General features: G+C 37.8%; 3 protein-coding genes across 5 annotated transcripts; all 3 read right to left on the minus strand.

Moving 5' to 3' along the window:
* Window positions 1-261: 261 nt before the first annotated feature.
* LOC141828112 (protein DNA-DAMAGE INDUCIBLE 1) lies at window positions 262-11,876 on the minus strand. The gene is made up of 17 exons (XM_074715481.1): window positions 11,661-11,876; window positions 11,547-11,579; window positions 11,336-11,463; window positions 9,824-9,932; window positions 8,569-8,685; window positions 8,178-8,228; window positions 6,251-6,265; window positions 3,950-4,012; window positions 3,831-3,875; window positions 3,625-3,686; window positions 3,231-3,324; window positions 2,840-2,932; window positions 2,683-2,752; window positions 2,469-2,545; window positions 1,334-1,391; window positions 1,132-1,157; window positions 262-604 (listed from the first exon to the last, which is right to left on the minus strand). Exons 1-17 carry the CDS (start codon window positions 11,724-11,726, stop codon window positions 476-478), a joined length of 1,236 nt encoding a protein of 411 aa, XP_074571582.1. The 5' UTR covers window positions 11,727-11,876; the 3' UTR covers window positions 262-475.
* A 153-nt stretch (window positions 11,877-12,029) lies between these two features.
* LOC141826722 (myb family transcription factor PHL7-like) lies at window positions 12,030-16,209 on the minus strand. 3 transcript variants are annotated; one of them, XM_074714008.1, is made up of 8 exons: window positions 16,058-16,202; window positions 15,901-15,974; window positions 14,484-14,704; window positions 13,931-14,007; window positions 13,797-13,839; window positions 13,626-13,683; window positions 12,886-12,955; window positions 12,030-12,697 (listed from the first exon to the last, which is right to left on the minus strand). In XM_074714008.1, exons 3-8 carry the CDS (start codon window positions 14,692-14,694, stop codon window positions 12,242-12,244), a joined length of 915 nt encoding a protein of 304 aa, XP_074570109.1. In that variant the 5' UTR covers window positions 14,695-14,704; window positions 15,901-15,974; window positions 16,058-16,202; the 3' UTR covers window positions 12,030-12,241. The 3 variants fall into 3 exon arrangements, with proteins under 3 accessions (XP_074570109.1, XP_074570108.1, XP_074570110.1); XM_074714007.1 differs by having other exon boundaries at window positions 15,896-15,974; XM_074714009.1 differs by lacking the exon at window positions 15,901-15,974 and having other exon boundaries at window positions 16,058-16,209.
* A 327-nt stretch (window positions 16,210-16,536) lies between these two features.
* Window positions 16,537-17,712, minus strand: LOC141827331 (bZIP transcription factor 44-like). The gene has a single exon (XM_074714553.1). The coding sequence runs from the start codon at window positions 17,171-17,173 to the stop codon at window positions 16,700-16,702; it is 474 nt and encodes a 157-aa protein (XP_074570654.1). The 5' UTR covers window positions 17,174-17,712; the 3' UTR covers window positions 16,537-16,699.
* Between the last annotated feature and the right edge of the window lie 4,437 nt (window positions 17,713-22,149).

Consider the following 22,149-nt stretch of genomic DNA (forward strand, 5'->3'; position numbering starts at 1 on the left):
ATTTAAAAAATGAATATAAGATCTTAAAGGATCTTTAATTGAGGTAAAAATATAACAATTGGGACCTAGTTTGTTTTTTTTTAACAAACACTTGGGGATGCAATAATAAATATTCGAAACCTAAAAACTTTGCAGAAATAAAAAACCGATTAAACATTATTAAGAGAATAAGCATTCAGCAATAGGAACGCGGAGTTCTCATCATCCAAAAAGTAACAATAATAATGAAAATTGCGGCAGTTGCACAAATATTCTTCAGAATTATCTGAATGCCTATAAAACTCCAGCGAAATAAATTAATTGACCATCCTGATACATCATATGATTACAATGTCGCAATGCAGTAGTGCCTTCATTTGTGTTTTTGGGCAATCTGATAAGTTTTTTTAGCATAACCAAATTCCAATTGCAAACATCAGAAGATGTCCGCAAACAGGGTCTGATTTCCGCAAGAACATAGTTGAAAAAGAAATGGTCAACCCCCAAACAAGAATGCTGCTGCTTTGTCTTCATTGCCATTGAACAATCTAAGGGCCTGACTAGCCGATGCCCGATCAAACCCAAGCTCCACAAGCTTGCCAATTTTAGCTTCAAAATCAGCATCCTGTTAAGTAAACAGATTACCAGCCAATGCGTCAAGTATTAGAATTCCTTTTTTTTATTTAAAAAAAAGGAGTAAAGAACAAAGTTGCAAGTTGCTTACTTAGTAACTATAATACCAGGTATAACAGTACCAATTAATACGGAAAACAAAGCTCAATTCCATCCATGTTGACCACAACCTCTATGGTTTTTAGGTGTAGCAATTTATGGTTGGTTTGCTGTCAAGTGGGTCAGCTAAAAAAAAAGTGGAATCGCTAAAGAATATATTACTTCACATAAAAATGTAGCACAAAAAGGTTAGTGGTTGAGCAGATACTGTATCTTTCTAATTCTGCAGTTCTTGCTAATCAGAGCCTTATCAATGAGGCGAATGAATGGTTATAAGAGATAAAAAGAGTTATGTGAACTTGCTTGAAAACTATTTTCAATAGATCGCAAATGTAAAATCAGCAGTTGTATTTATGTCAGAGAAGTTTCTTGCAGTACACGTGCAATGGAGTGGCAAGAAATGCAGTTCAAGGAGTTCACCTGTGTTTGACCAATTGATGGAGTTCCTGAGAATGCAAAATTTAAAATAAGTTAAAAAGAAATTTTCAGCAGAAGATGCTTGTTAGAAAGTTTAAAAGATGGGCATATGGTTAAAAGAGAGTAAGAGGCTTAACAAGACACTATTTTAGGATAAGCTAAATGAACAGAAACCAAGTTAGTTAGAGGACGCTGTGAATCTAACCTGAGGGCTGGGTTTGTGTTGAGATATTTGGAGTCTGAACTCTTGCTCCTGATGATTCCTAAACATTACAGATTACGAATTAACTACATTTGGATACAAAATTTGATATTCCACATGAAAGAAGCAACTCCTATCAACAGTCAAGAATCTCTTTAGGTGCAACAAACTGAGAGAAGATTTCAATTTATGTGAGCTTGAGTGGTGGCTAAAGTTGCCGATTAACAAACTAAATACTTGCTCAGACTAGTAGTATACTATAGCACCGCATCTATGAAAAAATATTAATAATAAAACATATTGATGAGTAATATTTTGTATTGATGTTATGGCTCCATTTCCCAATCAGATTGATACATGCCAGCTGATACATTTAGTTGCTTTTTCAGACGTGTACTGCCAAATAAGAGTAGAATTTGTGGTATTGCAGTAGCATCTCCAACTTAACCAAATCCTTTGTTCACATTACCCCAATTAACATTAAGATCATGAGAATAAAGAAACCATGGAATAAGGCATTAGAAAATCATTTGGAAGCATGCAGCACGCGTATCCTCTTGCATCAATAGCAGCCATCCATAGTCAGCCTATAACTAAAGTGTGGATGAAACCCAAACAAAACCAGAAATAGTTCGGTTCCACTAACTGATAGTGTGATTGTCAACTTATTACGCTTTTTTTATTCTAACTAGTACAATTTGCAGTGCACATGAACAGAAAGAAGATTGCAAGTGTAGTAGTTTGAGACATAAACACAAGTAGATGCAGGATCCAAGGATGAGAAAGGCTTAGTCATCAGAGCTATAGCTCATAAATAAGTTACACATATTCTATATGGTTACATGGTGGTAATGAAGAAAATAACATCAGTTGTTTCTATGCAGTGATGTTTATTTGCATAGACATTTGTCATTTCCATAGTAAACATGATCAATTGATCTATAAATCATAGTACTCCAAAGTGTTTGCTCACTAGTCAATACAATATAATACTAACCACTCACAATTCCAGGATAGGTTGTACAACAAGATACTAAGGTTTCAGATATCCAGGATAAATACAGGTTCAAAAGCATTAGTCTAATGGTGCAAGAAATCAAGTTAATCACAAAGCATATCTGTGTGAGAAGTTGCTTACAGGAGCAGATCCTTGGCCTGTTGATGCTTGCTTTGAGAGTCTTTCTTCATCACGGATATGAGCTGGTATGTCCTTCTCTGGAAGAGACACAGTTCAGTTAAGCCTTAAAGATAAGACCAATTAAGCAGTTAATGAACTTAAACACAAAACTATCAGCAAGAACACAAATAAGACAAATACAGTTATTCCAGATGCTTCTAGAGTTCAAACAAACCTTGCAAAAAAGGCACTGAAACCTCTCCACCTCCCACTCTTAGAACATTCTCCTTTAAATCAATTATACACTGCACATGTTTAATGGCAGAGGATTTTTAAAGGTCAAGATATACTATGGGTGGCAGCAAAGATAGCAAAGCATGGTAAACCACTACCTGATGCTTACGAAGCATATCGAGCCCAAAAAGGAATTCCATGTTTGGTGCATCCAACACAGTAAAGGAGCAAGGATAGAATGCATGGCCGATCTATGACGTAGAAAGACAATTAGCCACTGATTAATGAAATATTATAAGCAGGTTCCTTAGGTATTTACAATTATCACTAGAGTTATCATAAACTCGAATATCACACATTATCATATAAATGTGTCAAGATAAGTAAATTTATAGTATCAAATCAGCCAATTAAGTAGAAATATAGTGTTTATTATGTGATGGTATTGAAAGCAACTGGGTTGCCAGATTACCAGTCAATCGCCTAAATATCTGCAAAAAATAATATCCTTGAAAGAACTGTTCAAGAAAAATCAACAAATAAACCTACCTTAATTGGTGCAACATGTATTCGACCTAATATCTCTGACTGGCCAACACCAATAGCAACACCTCTGTAGCGCTGATCAAGGAGTCTCAAGAGCCTGATATAAGAACAGAAATTTACCCCTTCAGGAAATAGAAGATTATCATTTAACCCTAACTTCCCAAAATAGTATGAAAAAGAAAATCCATTCACCAATCCTCATGTCATAATAAAAAATGTGGTGGTGAAATATTCTAAATAATGAAATGAAAGCTAATGCGTGAGGCTCCTGATACTGTTGTAGCAACTTATAAAGCATAGACCCTCATAAATACACCTTTTACTCAATCGAAGATAAAATTAAACAGCAACTAATTTGTACAGCTAAATAGGAGTTAATTAGAGGAGGTCATCATACCCACATCTTTCAGCGCAATTTTTGGAAATTATTGTAGATTGTGCTCCACTATCAACAAAAGCCTGGAAAGAGAAGGATAAGAGAACTAAATTTAGTTGATACGCATTTAACAATACATGATAAATATGGTCTAAAAAATAACTGTATTCTACAATTATCTTCAGCAATGGTTGTAGCACAAAAAAAAAGCTAAAATTTGAAATTACCTTTAAAGGTACTCCATTGACTTCCATATCTACATACAACATAACCTACAAATGGGAATGTTGAATCAAATGTAACCAAAGTAATTTTTGCTAAGAGTGATAACAAGAATACACCATACCACTCTTGCAAAAGCTTCAGGATTGTGTTCTATAGCAGCCTCCCAATTTTCCTCAATTCCTTTCTGCAATTTATTAAAATTTATATATAAAAGACATATCAGCTACCAAGCATATTATTAAATATTAGCCAGAGGTTGACCAAAAAGTGAGTGAGTTAATGTTTACTGAACTTTCTGTTTATATTTTTTTATACAAAACATTAACGTAAATTTGAATCCGTGACCCATTTTAGGACATGATATGAGGTACTGTTGGTTATAAATATCTGTTAATTATCTGTTAAAAATCTGTTATTTTTTTATAGATATTTTCTAGAATAGGCCCTATACTCTAACTATAAATAGGGCCTTATATGTTGCAATTGGAATAAGATTTCTTAAGTTATTTTGGTAACATGGTATCAGAGCCTTAGAAAATTAGGTTTTTTTTCTTTTGCGCCTTCGCGCCGACTTTTCTCCCTAACTCGCGATTTCCTCTTTCGCGACTTTCTTCCCGGCTTCAAGCGCCGCTCCGAGTTCGCTTTCGCTCCGACTTTTCTCGCCGCTCGCTGCGCTCGCCTATCACCGGCGGAAAGCATCAAATCAAGCGGCTCCCTCTCGTCAAACTGTGGGCACCGTAATCGCTGCGACGTCTTCTCCGTCGCCTTCTTCCTTTGCTTGCCGCCGCCCTGCCATCGTCATGCTGCGTGAAGACCAGCAATCCTCCGTCGCGTCTTCACCGCCCGTCGCGTGAAGAGGACCAGCAGTCGTCGCCCTGCCGCCCTCCCTGCTCAGCGCCGCCGCTCTCCCTGCACAGCACCAAGTTCGGTGTTTGAGAGTTACATATCTTTGGACTTCATTCTATCGTGATGGATATGGTGCTTGTCTCTGCAGAAGAATTTGCCAAGTTCTCTCAATATCAAGAATCACTTAAGTCTTCATCTTCCTCTATCATTGCTATTGCTGATTCAGGTAACCACAATACATGTCTTCTTTCCTCATCCTCTAAATGGGTCATTGATTCTGGTGCCACGGATCATATGACAGGTAATTCTAATCTCTTTTCTACTTTCACACACAAATCCAACACTCCGATTGTTACCTTAGCTGATGGGTCTTCATCTTGCGTTCGTGGGTCTGGCACTGTCAATCCCACTCCTTTGCTTTCCTTATCCTCTGTCCTACATTTACCTAATTTATCCTTTAATTTGCTCTCTGTTAGTCAATTAACTCGCAATCTTAACTGTTGCATTACATTTTTTCCCGATCATTGTTTAGTTCAGGATCTTTTGACAAAGAAGATTATTGGTAAAGGACATGAAAATGGAGGTCTCTATATTCTTGATTCACCTTCCCCAAGATCTCTCGTTTGTTCAGGTGAAAATTCTCCTTTTGAGGCTCATTGTAGGTTAGGACATCCATCTCTTCTATCACTCAAGAAACTCTGTCCACAATATAGTAGCATATCTTCATTAAATTGTGAGTCATGTCAGTTTGCAAAGCATCACCGTCTTAGTTCAAGTCCAAGGATAAATAAGCGTGCTATTAGTCCTTTTGAGTTAGTTCATTCTGATATTTGGGGTCCTTGTCCTATTATATCTAAACCTGGTTTTAGGTATTTTGTCACTTTTGTGGATGATTATTCTCGTGTAACTTGGTTATACTTAATGAAAAATCGTTCTGAGTTATTTTCTCTATTTTCTGCTTTTTGTGCTGAAATCAAAACTCAGTTCAATATGTCCATCCGTACTTTACGAAGTGACAATGCCAAAGAATATACATCCAGTATATTTCAATCTTATATGAGTCAGAATGGTATACTTCATGAAACCTCTTGTGTTGATACTCCATCCCAGAATGGTGTGGCTGAACGGAAGAATAGACATCTTCTTGAAACAGCACGAGCTCTTTTATTTCAAATGAATGTTCCTAAGTCTTTTTGGGCAGACGCGGTTTCTACTGCATGTTTTCTTATTAACCGTATGCCATCCTCTGTTCTTCATGGTGAGATTCCTTACAAAATTTTGTTTCCTAACAAGTCATTGTTTCCTATTAATCCTAGGATATTTGGTAGCACTTGTTTTGTTCGGGATGTTCGTCCACAAGTTACTAAATTAGACCCCAAATCTTTGAAATGTATTTTCCTTGGTTATCCTCGTCTTCAAAAGGGTTATAGGTGTTATTGTCCTAGTATTAATAAATATCTTGTTTCAATCGATGTTACTTTCATGGAAGATAAACCTTATTTTTCATCCTCACATATCCCGACTTCTCAAAAGGAAGATGATGATTTATTGGTATATTCTGTTACATCCTCTACACCTGTCTCAGAACCAGCTCTTGTCAAGCCTCCTATTATTGAAATATACTCTAGGCGTCGACCTCCTGATTCATGTCCTGCACCTACTACTTCGTCATCAGATCCAATTCCGAATGATGATCTTCCTATTGCATTACGAAAAGGTAAACGCCAGTGTACTTATCCTATCTCTTCGTTTGTGTCTAATAATGGCTTGTCATCCTCCTCCTGTTCTTTTATTGCTTCACTTGACTCTATTTCTATTCCTAAAACTATCCGTGAGGCCTTATCTCATCATGGTTGGAGAGATGCAATGATAGAGGAAATGAAAGCCTTGGATGAGAATGATACATGGGACTTGGTTGATTTACCTCCAGGAAAACAAGCTATTGGATGCAAATGGATATTTAATGTTAAAGTCAATCCAGATGGATCAGTTGCCAGACTAAAAGCTCGTCTTGTTGCTAAGGGTTATGCTCAAACATATGGTGTGGATTATTCTGATACTTTTTCTCCTGTTGCAAAATTGACATCTGTTCGGTTATTTATTTCTCTTGCTGCTACTCATCATTGGCCTTTACATCAACTTGATATCAAGAATGCTTTTCTTCATGGTAATCTTCAAGAGGAGGTGTATATGGAGCAACCTCCTGGTTTCGTTGCTCAGGGGGAGATAGGGCGAGTCTGTCGTCTTCGAAAGACTTTGTATGGTTTGAAACAAAGTCCTCGTGCTTGGTTTGGAAAATTTAGTCAGGTTATTGAAAAGTTTGGTATGAAGAAAAGCGAGTCTGATCATTCTGTGTTCTACAAGCAGTCAGGAGCTGGTATTATTCTGTTAGTTGTGTATGTGGATGATATTGTGATTACTGGTAGTGATACTACGGGAATTTCATCTCTCAAATCTTTCATTCTCACTCAATTTCATACAAAAGATTTAGGGGTGTTAAAGTATTTCTTAGGTGTTGAAGTAATGAGGAGTAAAAATGGTATATTTCTATCTCAGAGGAAATATGTTCTTGATTTATTAACTGAAACGGGAAAGTTAGGGGCAAAACCTTGTAGTACTCCAATGACTCAGAACGGGGATCTTACTGCAGATGGAGAATTATTTGAACATCCAGAGAGATATCGAAGATTAGTTGGAAAGTTGAATTATCTTACCTTGACTCGTCCAGATATTGCATATTCGGTTAGTGTTGTTAGTCAGTATATGTCATCTCCAACGGTTCATCATTGGGCAGCATTAGAGCAAATTTTGCGTTACTTGAAGGGTGCACCTGGACGAGGTATTGTATATAAAAATCATGGGCACACTCATATTGAATGTTTCTCAGATGCAGATTGGGCAGGTTCGAAAATGGATAGGAGGTCTACTTCAGGTTATTGTATCTTTGTTGGAGGAAATTTAGTATCATGGAAAAGTAAAAAGCAAAAGGTTGTGTCGCGATCCAGTGCAGAATCAGAATACAGGGCTATGGCACAATCTGTGTGTGAAGTAATGTGGATATATCAATTGTTGACTGAAGTAGGACTTAAAATTTCAATACCAGCAAAACTATGGTGTGATAATCAAGCTGCTATTCATATTGCATCGAATCCCGTGTTCCATGAGAGGACTAAGCACATTGAAATTGATTGTCATTTTGTTCGTGAGAAAATTCAACAAGGTTTGATCACTACAGGATATGTAAAAACTGGAGAACAATTGGGGGACATCTTCACAAAAGCTTTAAATGGGATTCGAGTTGATTATCTTTGTAACAAGTTGGGCATGATTAACATTTATGCTCCAACTTGAGGGGGAGTGTTGGTTATAAATATCTGTTAATTATCTGTTAAAAATCTGTTATTTTTTTATAGATATTTTCTAGAATAGGCCCTATACTCTAACTATAAATAGGGCCTTATATGTTGCAATTGGAATAAGATTTCTTAAGTTATTTTGGTTGCCTCTATCTTTTTCTGAGACTCAACATCAAAAGGATCGGCATAAAGCAGAGCCTGCACATATGCAGCTATTTTCAGTCTTTTAACAGTGTAAGAATATAAAAATAAGCAATAGATTGAGTGATTCCCGACCAACAAAACAAATACCTGAATATGTTCTTTTGCATGACAAAAGAGCAAAAATTTATAATAATTCAAGTATCATAGGTGGGTTACTGAACTATAAGTCTAGACGGGCTTCCTAAAATAAGTGCTACCTAGAACCCTAAACCCTAAACCTTAAACAATATTATATGGCATCTCAAATCATGTGACTGACAGTACATAGCCAAAAAGAAGAACAAAAAGAAATCAAATTCAGGCAATATCACAGATGTTGATGCCAACTCCTTACAAGCTCTTCTTCTTGCTTTTTGCGTAGTTCCATTCTCATTTGATGACGCTCCCGCAAGATATTCTGAAGTTCATTAATGTTGTCACCAAGTATAGCTTGTGCAAGTGCTGGATCATTCTGTAAGTAAAACAGACTATTAGTTAACTGGGGTTTGTGCCTCAAAGCTATACTAAAAGTATTAATAGCACTGCAATAATTTAGCAAAAACTATATATTTCAATATAATCATTGGAATTTCCTAGCTAAATATAACAATACTAAGTTTTCTAGCTGAACCAGAAGATGTTAGATTATTTATCTGTATTTTTCTATTTACAACTTATTGCTCATGAATATGGAATATGGCCATTAGACAACTGAATGCTAGAATAAAAGTAATTAGATTCTGGGTAAAAGAAAGGTGAGAAAATGTGATAGAGAGTTTAGCGTATGCATCATTGACTGCATATGTATTTTTGTTGTCATATGCCTTTTACAACAATCTATGATATTTATATCAAAAAACACATCCCCTTGGCGCAACGGTAAGGTTGCTGCCATGTGACCTAGAGGTCACGGGTTCAAATCCTGAAACAGCCTCTTGCCAAAGGCAAGGTAAGGCTGCGTACAATGGATCCTTTCCCCGGACCCCGCATGGCGGGAGCTTCGTGCACCGGGCTGCCCTTTTTTATATGCCTTTTACAACAATCTATGATATGTATATCAAAAAACACATCCCCTTTGACTGAGATCTCATGTGTTACTTCAGCACCCATCGCTAACATTGCCACCAATACAGATCTTAAATGTTGATCATGACATATAATTATTGTGACAACCGTTCTTGATTGGATTAACTCAACGTGGGGTGGTAGGGTTTACAAGTCCAATAATAGAAATTGTTAGGCATAAGCCAATGTAGATCATGAACCATTTAACTAATTAATAATACAAAGAAATCAATTACACAATTGCATTATTCTTAAAGCAAAGTGTGTGCCAAAGTGAAAAGACAATACAGATGGTAAAATACCTGCGCCATTTTCTTATATAGGTTGCAAAAGTAGAACCCTTAGAAAGCAAGTGTCTCAATTAAGCTATCATTTTTTCTTACATAATGAGGCACTAATAAACAAAGCTGATTCAGTAACCAACTAAAGTAGAATCAAAGATCTTTCAGATGTCGCAATAAATCAAAGAGATTTGCTTGCTCAAATAAGTTCCAAGAAAGTGTGCCATATAAAAATGATCAGAGGGAAAACCATGTGAGCTCTACCTGAAGAAGTTGAGTTATCAACTGAGAATCACGCCGAATATGCTGCTGGAAGGCAGCAGGATTGACAGCTGAACCATCCACATTTAATCTCAATTCAGCAGATGAGGCACTGAGACAAGTGAAAATATCATGTCAGCATAAATTTTCTAAAAAGTACAAACTAGTTCAAGAGAAGATCTACAAGGTAAATCAAAATACAGTTAATTAATCTATTTAGCACATACATTTATTTTCTTAATCAACCTAGCATATCCTCTTATTTTTCCCTAATCAAGGCACATATTTTTTGGAAATGTAATAGATCTATCAGGTGATGAAGGATTCTGTTAATTCAAATGTTAGCACCCTGGCTCAGCTCATGTCAAATTACTAAGCCTATACCATCAGTTCGTGTAAAGAACCAAAAAACAAAAAGCATACTGTACACAGACCAACCCAACCCACCAGTCCATCTGAAATCTGAATGCACTGGCACAGGTACCAATTTTATTTGTATATCAAAAGTAATCATTTGGCATTTGAATCACCCTGAGTCCCTGATAATTCAAAAAGCAACTTCTAATCCAGTTTAATCTGCCTTTTCTGTCCCTAATGGCAGACATATAAAATCCTACTAGCGTGGAAGAAGCAGAGAAGTGAAACCCTTTGAACAAACCAATCCTTTGAAGGTTCCAACTTCTGTCATTCATTGTGCTTTCTTCTCCAGTGGCAGAGACAAGGCAGAAAATTGTACATGTGAAACCCAATTAGCTTTGGAAGCAGAAAGTGGGAAATACGTATAAAAATAATCTGAATTAAGAAATCCTGAAGGGATGGTCGATGGAGTATGGCATTTGACATAAGAAAGAACGGAGCATTTTTAACATTGGTTTCTCACCTTAATCATATCGCTAAAATAGTACGTGAATGACAGCAATTATTAAAATAATGTGTAAGGAGTTGAAACTCAGTTCTTAGTCGTTTACATCTAAGGCCGGCCTCACGGCCTGCATAGTTCAGATGATTGAAAATCCTAAGTATAGTGGGCAAGTAAGCACGCCTATGAAGGATCATTTTGCCATTTACTCGAAAGTTCAGTTCAGATAATTAAGAGTCTCAATTTATTAGACTCCTTTTGGTTTTTTTGTCATTTCATTATCTTTTCAACAAGCAAGTGCATATAGCTTCAATGGTGATTGGATTCTGTATAGTATATGACACCAGTAAACATAGGGCTCTCTCTGCAAATACAGTTAAGGACAGCAAAAGGCACTCTAGGATCCAATGCAAGGGCAGATCCAAGATCCCTGTTTTCTAGTACATCATGACCTGATCAAGCTTTCAAAACGATTTTTTTGCACAGTAGGTAGGTCCAAAAGATCCCCACTGATACCGCTCTGGAAGAGTCATACTCTGAAATCTCGTTCAATAACAAATAAAACATTTCACGTAACACAAGCTAGGTCACCTACTGTCTAATCGCCTTAACTGTGAATACAGAAACGTGAACAGAGTTAGCAGTCGGTTAACTACCTTGCCGCTGCCGATGAAACCATCATGATCATATCACCATCACCGACGCCAAGAGCACTCAACCGTTGCGAATTACCTATCTCCTTCCCGTTGAAATGCAGACGTTGCTGGTGAAGCGACACATTCGTCTGCCATACTCCAAACACCATCCGGTCAGATTAACCAAAAATCTCCCAACAGTTGGGGGAAAAAAAAAGAAACGTTTTCTCACCTCCACCTCAAGCAGGGCCTTAACATTCTCAACCTACACGAAAAACTGTCAAAACCTTTCCCGTAACCAAGTAAAATTCAACGAAAAGGGCCGAATTTCAGAGATTCAACTTACAGACTCATCGGCATCGACGTCGAGAGTGACGAACCGGTCGTCAGGGGTCATCACGGTGATCTTCATTGGCCCTAATCAGGCGTCGGAGGGGGAAATTTAGGGTTTGTGGGAAGGAAGGATGTCCAGAGAAGAATCAGAAAGATGGGAATTGGGGGAGTAAAGAGGAATCGAAGAGGCAGTAAAGAGAGATCTTATCGGTTGTCGATCGAGGAGTTGAAGCGGTCTGCGACTATAGATATAAAGGAAATTGCAAAGAATACGTCAAGTGCTTCAATCATCACGCTACTAGATAATTGGTATTGGGCCGGATTGAAACATTTATGGGTCAGAATTGGACAATTTCACAATAAACACACGAGAGCACACCCATTACTGCAGTAATATGTCGCCCAAATCAAATAAAAATGAGGATGATCTAGATCACATGTCAATGTTTGATAACCATAACACCAATCTACTCCCAACAACATTCAATCTACATCAGGATTAATGTCTTTAGCGAAATAGATTTACATGAAATTCATGGGTTGGTCTCTAGGGTTCATGATTTCCAAGCTGCAAATCCTGCAATCTTACACGCATCAATGGTGAAAATCTGAGCCTGAACTTGACTCTAGAATGTGAGCGACCATAATCTCCGATTTGTTCTTCCCCGCAATGCTGCCGATTCGCATTCGTTTGGAAAAGCTAGCGTGCTTGGGGCTGGCTGAGGGGGAGCTCGCATGGAAGCTGGAGTCAGGGGTGAGAGGCTCCTGGCGAGAGGAGAACGAATCATCGCATGAAATGCTTTTGTAGAGGCCATCAGTGTCTCCGTGTTCCCTTCCAGTGGCCTTATCTTGGCGAGGGGATTCTGAGGTTGGAGCTGGGGTCGAAGGGTCGGCCTTTCCAGAGTCCAGGCAATGACCACCGGAGTTGGGTGCTGAATTGTCTGATCCAGGAAATTCAGCCAGTACGCCACTGAGACGCTGCTGCTCGTCGATGATCTTCTTAAGATACTTCCCTTGGGCTTCTATTCTTAGCTGCAGCTGCCTTTGCACCTGTTATCGTATCGACAAGCATGAAAGTTCAAATTTATGATGTTCATCTCTCACGTGAAAGAGCAATGATATATAGCATGAAAAAGTCCAATATGAAATCAACATGACATACTGCATGCAGGCATGCAGTTGAGTGTGTACATATCATTTCTCGATTTTATTTTGGAGAAATTTATGACTATTCTTACCTCAAGTTGTTCTTGAAGACGTTTTTGCACCTCCATCTGCAATTTGAGCGCTTCAGTTATTTGAATCCCCCTGAGCAAAATTATTCTTTCAGCTTATCACACTCAATCTAGATCTCCATAGCGAGCCAAGAGTTAGGATGTGACAAAAAGTACATGATCACAGCAGACCAAGTTAATGATTTCCTCAAATTGCAAACCATAAGCATGTAGCAACAGCTAAAAGGAGCAGAGGATAAGGCTGATTTATCAATGAGAAAGCACAAAGGATTTGGTGGTAATTAGCTGATTAGTTTACAATCTACATTGCTTATGCTCCAAAAAACTAGAAGAGATTTTTGAAATAGTTGTTCTTCTACCAAGAAAATTATAGACTCAAAAGTATGCAGTTGTCTTGTTAATAAGTCCAATGGCAGGCCATATGATGATGGATCAACTGCTTCCTTTTCCCATCTACAAGAAACTACAGGAAGATTATAACCCTAAAACTAACCTCATTCTCAACCATTGATGTTAACACCATGCTTCACGAAATTATGATTATAATGGGTTGTTATGCATCAAAAGCATCTATTGGGGTAAAAATGATGGGAGAATAAACAGAAGAAGTCTGCATAGTAAGCCAGTCTAGTAGCCACTCAATTATTTGTGCACACTGCTACACAGTAAAAGATATCGTAGTTGTTAAATACATCATAATATCCATGCATATTCATTCAAAGAAGTATAAATCTTATCCTTACGAAGAGTTTTCGATGCCTGCAATTGAGTTTCCGTCGTCTTTCTTTTCAGACTTCGCACCTGCAGAAGTCATGACCAAGTGAAATATAGTGCTTGTCATCTTGTGTACAGAGAGCACAGACATTAGTTTCAGAATGCTATATCCAGATGGATAGTAAAAAATAGTTACCTACCATCAGCTGAAACTTCAGGTACATACTTTGCAAGTCGATATTTCTGGTCATACATAAGAAACCAAATAAGAAGGGAAAAAAACTATGTAGCAAACGCAGATATAGTTAAAATGTAGCATCTCGCAAACAAGTACCTGTAAATGGCTCTTGACATGGTATATTGTCAGCCCTTGTACACCCATGATTCTAAGAACCCCTTTAGGAGTTGCTCCTGCCAAGAATCCAATTTATCAGTGGAATGAATATCATATCTCAAAAAGTTGCTAAACAGTTAGTTTGATAAGAGATAAATACTAAAAGTAACTGAAAGTTTTGGAGTTGTGATATAACCAAGCCTGAACGCCCACTTATAAAAAATGTATATATGTTCTTTCAAATACTAATGATATAGCCTTTAAGAGAGCTCAAATGGAAGAATAAGAACCGTGTAGCCAAAACGGAGGAGTGCAGGATTATATTTTTCAATCTCCACATTAACCTCATTTAGTATTGTACAATGTCTATGCAAAAAAAAAAAAAAAAAAAACTCACATGTGAACTTTAAGATAACACAAAATATGAAGAACACTGTATGACAATTCAAAGTGAATTGTTTTTAGAAAATAAAATTCTAAGTAGATAGTCAATTTGTTAACATAACTTCACTACAATGAAATCTGTCATAAAAAATTGACTAGAAGCACTTACTATCTGGACCACCAAGTTGTGTCACAGCATCTACAAAGCGATCATGGAGTTCATTGGTCCACCTTAAACGCTGCCTCAAAGCTAAATTATTGTGGTTGTTCACCCCAGAGATAGGCCCCATGGTGTTGTTACTGGATTCTATTTGTTGGTCATGAGAGACTGGATTGCTGTGCGCCAAGTCCATACTTGAGAAAACCGTTGCTTGATGCATTTGCCATTATCTATGAGATCAATGAAAGAACATAGTAATAGTGAAAATAATAAAGATAATGGTAATAATGATAATATAGCACAGTAAGGTAATTATAGATAAATGTTGTTTCTATATATCATATCTACGAGATAATTCATTATAATACAGGATCAAGTTAATACATTTCTTTTTCGGCTGTAAGCCTGAAACATAATAATAAGAAATTGCTAAATTTCTATGTAAAAATGTGGGCGGATTAAGATCACACACATGATACAGTTCCTACTGAAAATGCAATAACACCAAAGTAATTGCTAGGATTACTTTGGATCCAACTGTGCCGGATGCAAGATTATGAGTTGAGGAGGCTAAATTACATTTATTATTTTTTTAGAGGGCAAAATACTATAAAAGATTAATAATTTTGAAAAAAAAAATCCTTTATAATGGTCAAAAGGGAATAAAAAATTTAGGGGGGAGTAAACATTCTCGAACAAACTGTCGAAATGAGGCTGAATGAACTGACCAAAATGTTTTCCTCCTCACCAAACTGCTACAATAGCTTCTAGAAGAAGAAGAAGAAGAGTGGAGTAGCATGTATGGTTCTCAATCAAGAACCTTTCCCTTTTTCCTGTCCATGGAGGCTGGTATTTATAGGTTTTAGAATGACACATTATCTGCCAGGGTCGATTGGTGCGATACATGCCGACACTCTCCTCTACTAGGGCTTACACTAGCATGATCAGTCTGTTAAGCCTAGCAAGTTCACAAATTGAGTTTTCATTCACTGGGCCGTTTGGATTGAATCCAGACCTTTACTTAGCCCTTTGGCTCCAAATACACATGGCATGCTCAAGTAAATGCAGGCATTTGATGCCCGAAACGCGATACAAGTAATAAGCAGAAAACCTAGGCCTTATTGTTTCCACAAAAGTAGGTATTTTGAGCTCCAATTAGCCCCAGATCGTGCAAAATTATTATCGCCGACAGAAACACATTCAGATCCGGATACATCACGACTATGCTACATTAAATAAGTCTTAAATTTAGGAAATTGACAGATGTAAGGAACCCGATTGATAAAAAGTGAAAACCCTAGGGATGGATCCCAAATCTCCGCTTTCACAGAGTAAAAAATCAGCATATGCCACTTGGACCTCCCCAAAAAAACGCATACAAAACCACCAAACATCTGATAGGAAATAGGAAAACCCCATACCATACCAGCACCGCCAGCTGCGAGATCCCCGCTCCGAAATAATTGGAAAGAAAGGCACGGGATCGTCGCAACTTGGAAACTTTGACAGAACAAGCGCGAAGATAATAAGCAAACGAAACAGAATTTGGATCACATCAAGCAGTCTCTGAAAAAAATCGATACCTTTTTCTACGCGAAATCTAGACTGACTTCCCCAAAACAATCTGCCCGATTGATTCCCCACCCTTTTCTCTCCACGGATTCGAAGATTCGTCGGTCATCCACCAATCGGAGCTCTCTCTCTCTCTCTCTCTCCTCTCTCTCTCTCGTCACGGGCTGCTGCAGCGGATAGCTCCCTCGCCGGCCCTACGAGCTCTTGCAGCAACAACCATCGGATGCGCAACGTGGCACCGAGCCCCTGCTCCTTGCGTTGACCTGATGACTGTGCGTGCCATCGTAACCGTCGAATCCACTGCGGTAGCTGGTGGACGGCAAATGATAAATTGCGCACTAACGACAACACCAGCTTTTAATTGGAAGATAAGTGGGGCCGTCGATCCGAACGACCAATGGCGGCCGCGGCCTGTTCAGGGCTTATGGATTGGGCCGATTCAGAAGCGTATCATTCTTAACCAAAGGAACAAAGGAGAACACAACTGAAAAAACTGTAAAAATAAAATTCCTTCATCCATAATCAAAATTACTGCAAAGATCAACAAGGAGATTTTTCATAGCTTTTAGAACATGATCTATACTACAAAGAACCAGCCCATCAGTCTCATCCCATGCACCAAACGCCTCTTTAGAGGCCAATTGTCACATCAATCAGTACAAAAATATTCGCCTTTGTGCCTCAGAAGTCAGAATTGAAGCATGTTTTGCACCGCCGAAGCCACGACCTGCTTCCATGGACTGATGAAGGAAGGCTCCACGGGAGACGGCGTTGGATCCAGTCAAGCAGCAGTGAAGGATGTCATTGAGAGCCATCAGCCTGTTGCCGAGCTCCATCGACTGAATCTTGAGCACAGAGTTCTCTGCCTCCACTTCGAAGTAGTGCTGCGCGATGAGGCTCAAGGACGCCGAGACCTTGGCGTTGTCCTCCCTCAATTGGTGCAGCTGCGAGTTCAGATCGTCCAAGTGCTGCTGCTTGCGCATCCTCGACCTCCTCGCGGATTCGCGGTTCGAGATCCTCCTCTTCCGCTTCCTCTGATCCATCACTGCCTTCAAGTCCTCGCCGGAGACGGAGTTCTGGAGCAGGCTGGATCCTGAACTATTAGTTACAGTGCTAGGAGACGCCATGGAGGCTGCAGCTTCGTGGTCTTTCGATCACAGTTAAAATCCTTTTGGCTACTTTTTAGTTAGCAGTCGTCGAGAATTACAACTGCAAGTGTACTAGACTTTGAGAAAGCTCATGAAAACACATAGAACCAGTAGAGGAAGACAACGGAGAAGGATTGAACGAGATGGGGCATGCGCCGGAGTATCGTCGAGCTGAGCATAAACCCAGAAATTCAAGAAGGATCTCACTTACGATACGACATCAATTAGAAACGTCAAGAGAAATTTGTGATGCATGTGAGCAGAAACAAAATGAGATCTTCTCGCAGGGCAAGGTGGGATTTTGACAGAGGTTTTAATTGCAGAAACAATATTTTTGAAGAAAATTTTGACAGAGCTTCTTCCCTGAACAGAATGTTTTTTACTTCTTTCAAACAGAAGTTAGTTTCTGGTTTTGATTGACAAACCAGCAAAACTCCAGTGAGAAGGAAGATTGAAGGAGGAGAAATACTCAAGCAGCAAAAGCTGCAGATTGCAGGAAGCTTAGTAAAGAAGAAGAGGAGAGGAGGAAAGGGAATTAGAACTTAGCGGAGAAGGGAATTTATAGGGGAAAGCTGGATAGAGAGTAGTTGAGAGACTTAATTAATCATTTAATTAATTTATTAGTTAATGTGTAAAACAATAATAATGTTCTTTTCACAGTTACTGAATATTAATTAAACAGATTAAAAAAATCTTAGTCATTAATTACCTTTAACTACATTCAGATCCAATCATTAGGTTGAATTGAGTTCCATTATTTCACGCAACCTTAAATATTTGATGCTATTGCTGACAGAGAATGCACTGTTTAAATATTTTCAATCTGCAATATTATACAGAAATGAACTAAAACCAAACCATAAATCCCGGTCTCGCTGCAGACCGGACAAACGATTTTGGTTCGACGTCGATTTCAATTAAACAGTAATATTTTGGATTAGTGTTATTTTTTTCATCAAATGACAAATGGAAAAATCATTTTCTTTCTGGAGATTAGGGACAGATAATCCACTTTCATTTTTTTTTCAAAAAAAAAAATTGTTGTGATAAGTGCTCTCGTCGCCTTTCAGAACGAACTTGCATTCCACGTGTTTTTTTGTGAGCTAGATATTTGATGATAGTGCAATACTTTATTCTTTAAAAGATGTTTTAATTCTTGAAAATAAAAAAAAATTTTAAAAAAAGGATTGAAGATAGCGTTTTAGATCAGAGTTGATAAGGTCTTTGCGAAGCATGCATTATCATGTCCATTAATATGTTTTCATTATCGAGGAACAGAGTTGTTTTAATAATCTCGGGACATAACTAAGTTAGTTACGATGGAACAGAAGGGAAAAGGATAAAAATTCGAATCTCGATGAAGTCGAGCAATATCCTCTTCCGTCGTGGTCAACTGTAGTTTCTCGATTTACCTCTTATAGATGATTGTGAGACTGATCGTGTGAAGCAGTTGGGATGAAGGATTTCACTAAAAAAAAAAAAAAAAAAAGAAGAGTTGGCTTTTTATAAATTCACTGAAAAGTAAATACTGATGGAGAACTGACTTGAAATAAAGAAATAAGCTTATCAGTGCTTTACTGGAGCAGCCACGGAGACTTTAAAAAGCCATTCAACAGTTGCTTAATTCCCTACAAAATATGCAGTGTGTTTATTTTGACGAACAGCAGACATGAGAGCGTTAATTCTTCAAGAAACTAAAAGAATAAAAGAAGCTGAAAGTCTCCAAGATCACGATCGAGGATAAGTTTTAGCTCAAGAAATTTTCTTCTATTAGTCTTGGCTATAAAAAAACCTAGAAAACACAAAGAGGTGGGCAAAACATGGAACTTTTGACAAAACTGGAACTAAATTAAGAGCAATATTCCCATAAATAATCAAAGTGTGATTGTAACAGGGGAAGCTTCAAGTGACGAGCTTTCAGTCCGTCTGTCACAATCATTGGAAGGTAGATGAAGAGTTCTAATTGAAGTTGAATTCTCAATTTCTATACCAAGTAAGACAAACAACCAAGCTAAACCCATATTCAAATCTCTCGCATTGTTTTTTGTTTGTTTGTTTGTTTTTTATAACTCAGGAGGATCTCAAAGAAGAAGTCGAACCATGTCTAATCTACTGAAGGTTTTACTGTGATTGAGTGTGGCGAAGGATTCTGCAAACTAAAGATGGAACCTGAGAATTTTGAAGAATAAAGCACAACAGTGCATCGGAAATCTTTTCTCATGATCATATCCAAAAGACTTCGGTCTATTCCAGTCCTTTTTAACAATTTTCTTTATGGAAGAAGATAAAGCCACTACTGAACACTGTTTGTCTGCTTCTGAATGAGAGGTTGATCTCGACATCAAAGAGGAAAGGCGGTGTGATGCCATTTCCTTTAACTTTTTAGCGAGCCACCACTACCACCTCCACTTCATCTTCCACTGCACCAGTGGCCCCCTTGTGCCCCGTAGTGGCAGAGCATTTGGCAATCAGAATCGAGCCTTTATCTTTTTTGGAAAAACTTTCTAGACCCATCAAAGGGAGTTTTCTTCCACTTAGCCAATGAAGAAATTAAGATGCACTGCACTTGGTCAGCTCAACCTGCATGGCACAAGGACCACCCCAGTACCTTGCTTTTTACAAAGGAGGGAGAACAGGGCGAAAGCTTGGTGCAAAGGGTTTTAAGGTTAGATGAACTGGTGGGAAGATCCACCATCTTGATTAACCATTGCTTGCAACATGCTTTCAGGAGATGTTCAGGAGATGACTAAAACTTGGTCAATGAGTTCATTGGCATGGAAGGACTCACCCTGTGCCCGTGCACAAGATAAACAGCAGTCAGTCATGCAAAAGCAAAGTCAGATTTGATGACTTAGTGCAAGCCATCTACTGGACCAGAAAGATACTAGGCCAAGTTCAACGAACGTGCGTAGTTTCATTTTTTTTTTCTCTTGCCATATCAACGTTAAGCCTTTGACTTTAGAGAGAAAAACAAATCTGACACTCTCAAGCAGTAACATGCAAATCAAATAGAGTGCCATAAAAGAAATGCGAAATATATGCAGAATATACATCAGGCCATTGAGGCTTGTGAAATAAAAAATGGCAACCATGATATGAGTGCATTTTGTTTCCAAAGCAGTGCCAAAGCAACTGTTCTACCTTAATATTCAGTAAGTTCATATTGTTGGAGAACACATTCCCAGTGATGGGCTTGAAAATTTGAAGGTCGCTACAAACAAGAATAGCAAACCAGAAGTTCATCACTTACAGATAAAAGTACAGTGGTTTGATGGGAAGTCTAATCAATCTACAGGGACGTGGATGATATCACTGATGGTCATCATAGTAAACTAAGATCAATGCAGAAGGCATACTTGTGGGTAACAATGCAGAATTTAATATACTGTTCTACTTTGAATGACATAATCCTGAAAACTATTTAAATTCTCAGGTATCTATACCTGAAAGAGAATTCATAGTTACCTAGTTGCTGGAAACTGTATGTTCTCCTTGTGTTTGCATTATGGTATCCATCTGCGCAATGCACCCTAAGCATGGAATTTAGAAGGGAAAAAGAAAGAGTTAGTCATGACAACCCTAGAGGAATAACCCTACATGTCAGCTCCCATGGTTGCTTACTCGATACTGTATCTTGAAGTCGTTGTGCCTTAGAAGTTTTGCTCATCCAATCGTCGTGTGTGCCTGAAATCAACAGAGTTAAGTTGTGGAGGTAGGAATAGGCCATTGCTCAGCTTTTATTTTGCTAGAGTCAGTGGCTACTTTCCTGTAAGGAGTTGAGTCATGGAGGTGGGAATAGGCCATTGCATGACTACTTTTATATATCTTGCCAGAGTCATTCTTCTTTTGCACCTTCAACCTCCTCTACTCCATCAAGTAAAAGAAGTCGTTTGCATTTGTTCTCACTAGAGAACTTCTTGTTGCCATTATAGCTTAGATCCTTGGCTAATTCATTGTGTTGCACTCTGAGAGTTGGTTGGGAGAAGTATGGTTGACTGTGGGCTACATAGTTGAGACGTTCGAGGCCCCCAAATCTTTGGCTATATTTTCAGGTAACACTAATAGTCGTCAAGAGACTAAACTCACAAACTGTTAGTGTCAGTAATGCAACTCGGATTGAATAAAACTTGTGGGCTTCAGTTGTTGGCTACATCAAAGTTGAGATGATCACTTAAGAGGGGATTAATGGGGTATTAATTTCATGGCAAAAGTCAAAACCCAAATCTTTGGCCTATATTTTCAGGTAACACTAATAACCGTCAAGAGACTAAACTCACCACACAGATAAGTAAACAACATAAACATTTTTCATCATAGTTTCTTAATATGCTTTACTTCTGACACTGGTTCTTGAAAAAGTCAGCCTTCCTCTGTGAGTCTGTGTTACCGTGTGTGTGAGTCTGTGTTACCGTGTGCTGTGTGCAGGTAAGAGAATGTTAAAATATACTATTTTGAAAATATATTTGGGAATAAAAATTATATTAAAATATGTTATTTGAAAAAGATTAATTTATTTTTCTTATGTATTTATTTTGTTACAATAAATATAAATATTTATTATTATTATTTTTTAAAGCTAATTTATATATATGTAAAATATTTTATATGAAATTAAACAAATAAAAATATTTTTTTAGATTTCTATTGTTTTTTCATTCCTCTATATATTTTTATATGGTATCAGAGCAATTTATTTCCGGAAAACTTATATCCGTATAGATTCGACTTATTCTTTATTAAATAAAGTTGGAGGAAATATTATTGTTGACATTTCTGATTTATTTCTTTTTCAATGCTCGGATCATTAAGGAATCGTTTTGATCACCAAACATTTAATGGTGATAATTATGACAGTTAGAATATCGTTTATTGAGTATAATTATCGACGGAAGTATCAAGAAATCAACATTGACAGATGAAACTTTTCTCTCATGGAAAAGGTGCAATGACATAGT

This window comes from Curcuma longa, chromosome 4, assembly GCF_044706935.1.
Source record: "Curcuma longa cultivar G26 ecotype Majalengka, Jawa Barat chromosome 4, ITB_CL_G26_1.1, whole genome shotgun sequence".
In the NCBI taxonomy this organism is placed as follows: Eukaryota; Viridiplantae; Streptophyta; class Magnoliopsida; order Zingiberales; family Zingiberaceae; genus Curcuma; species Curcuma longa.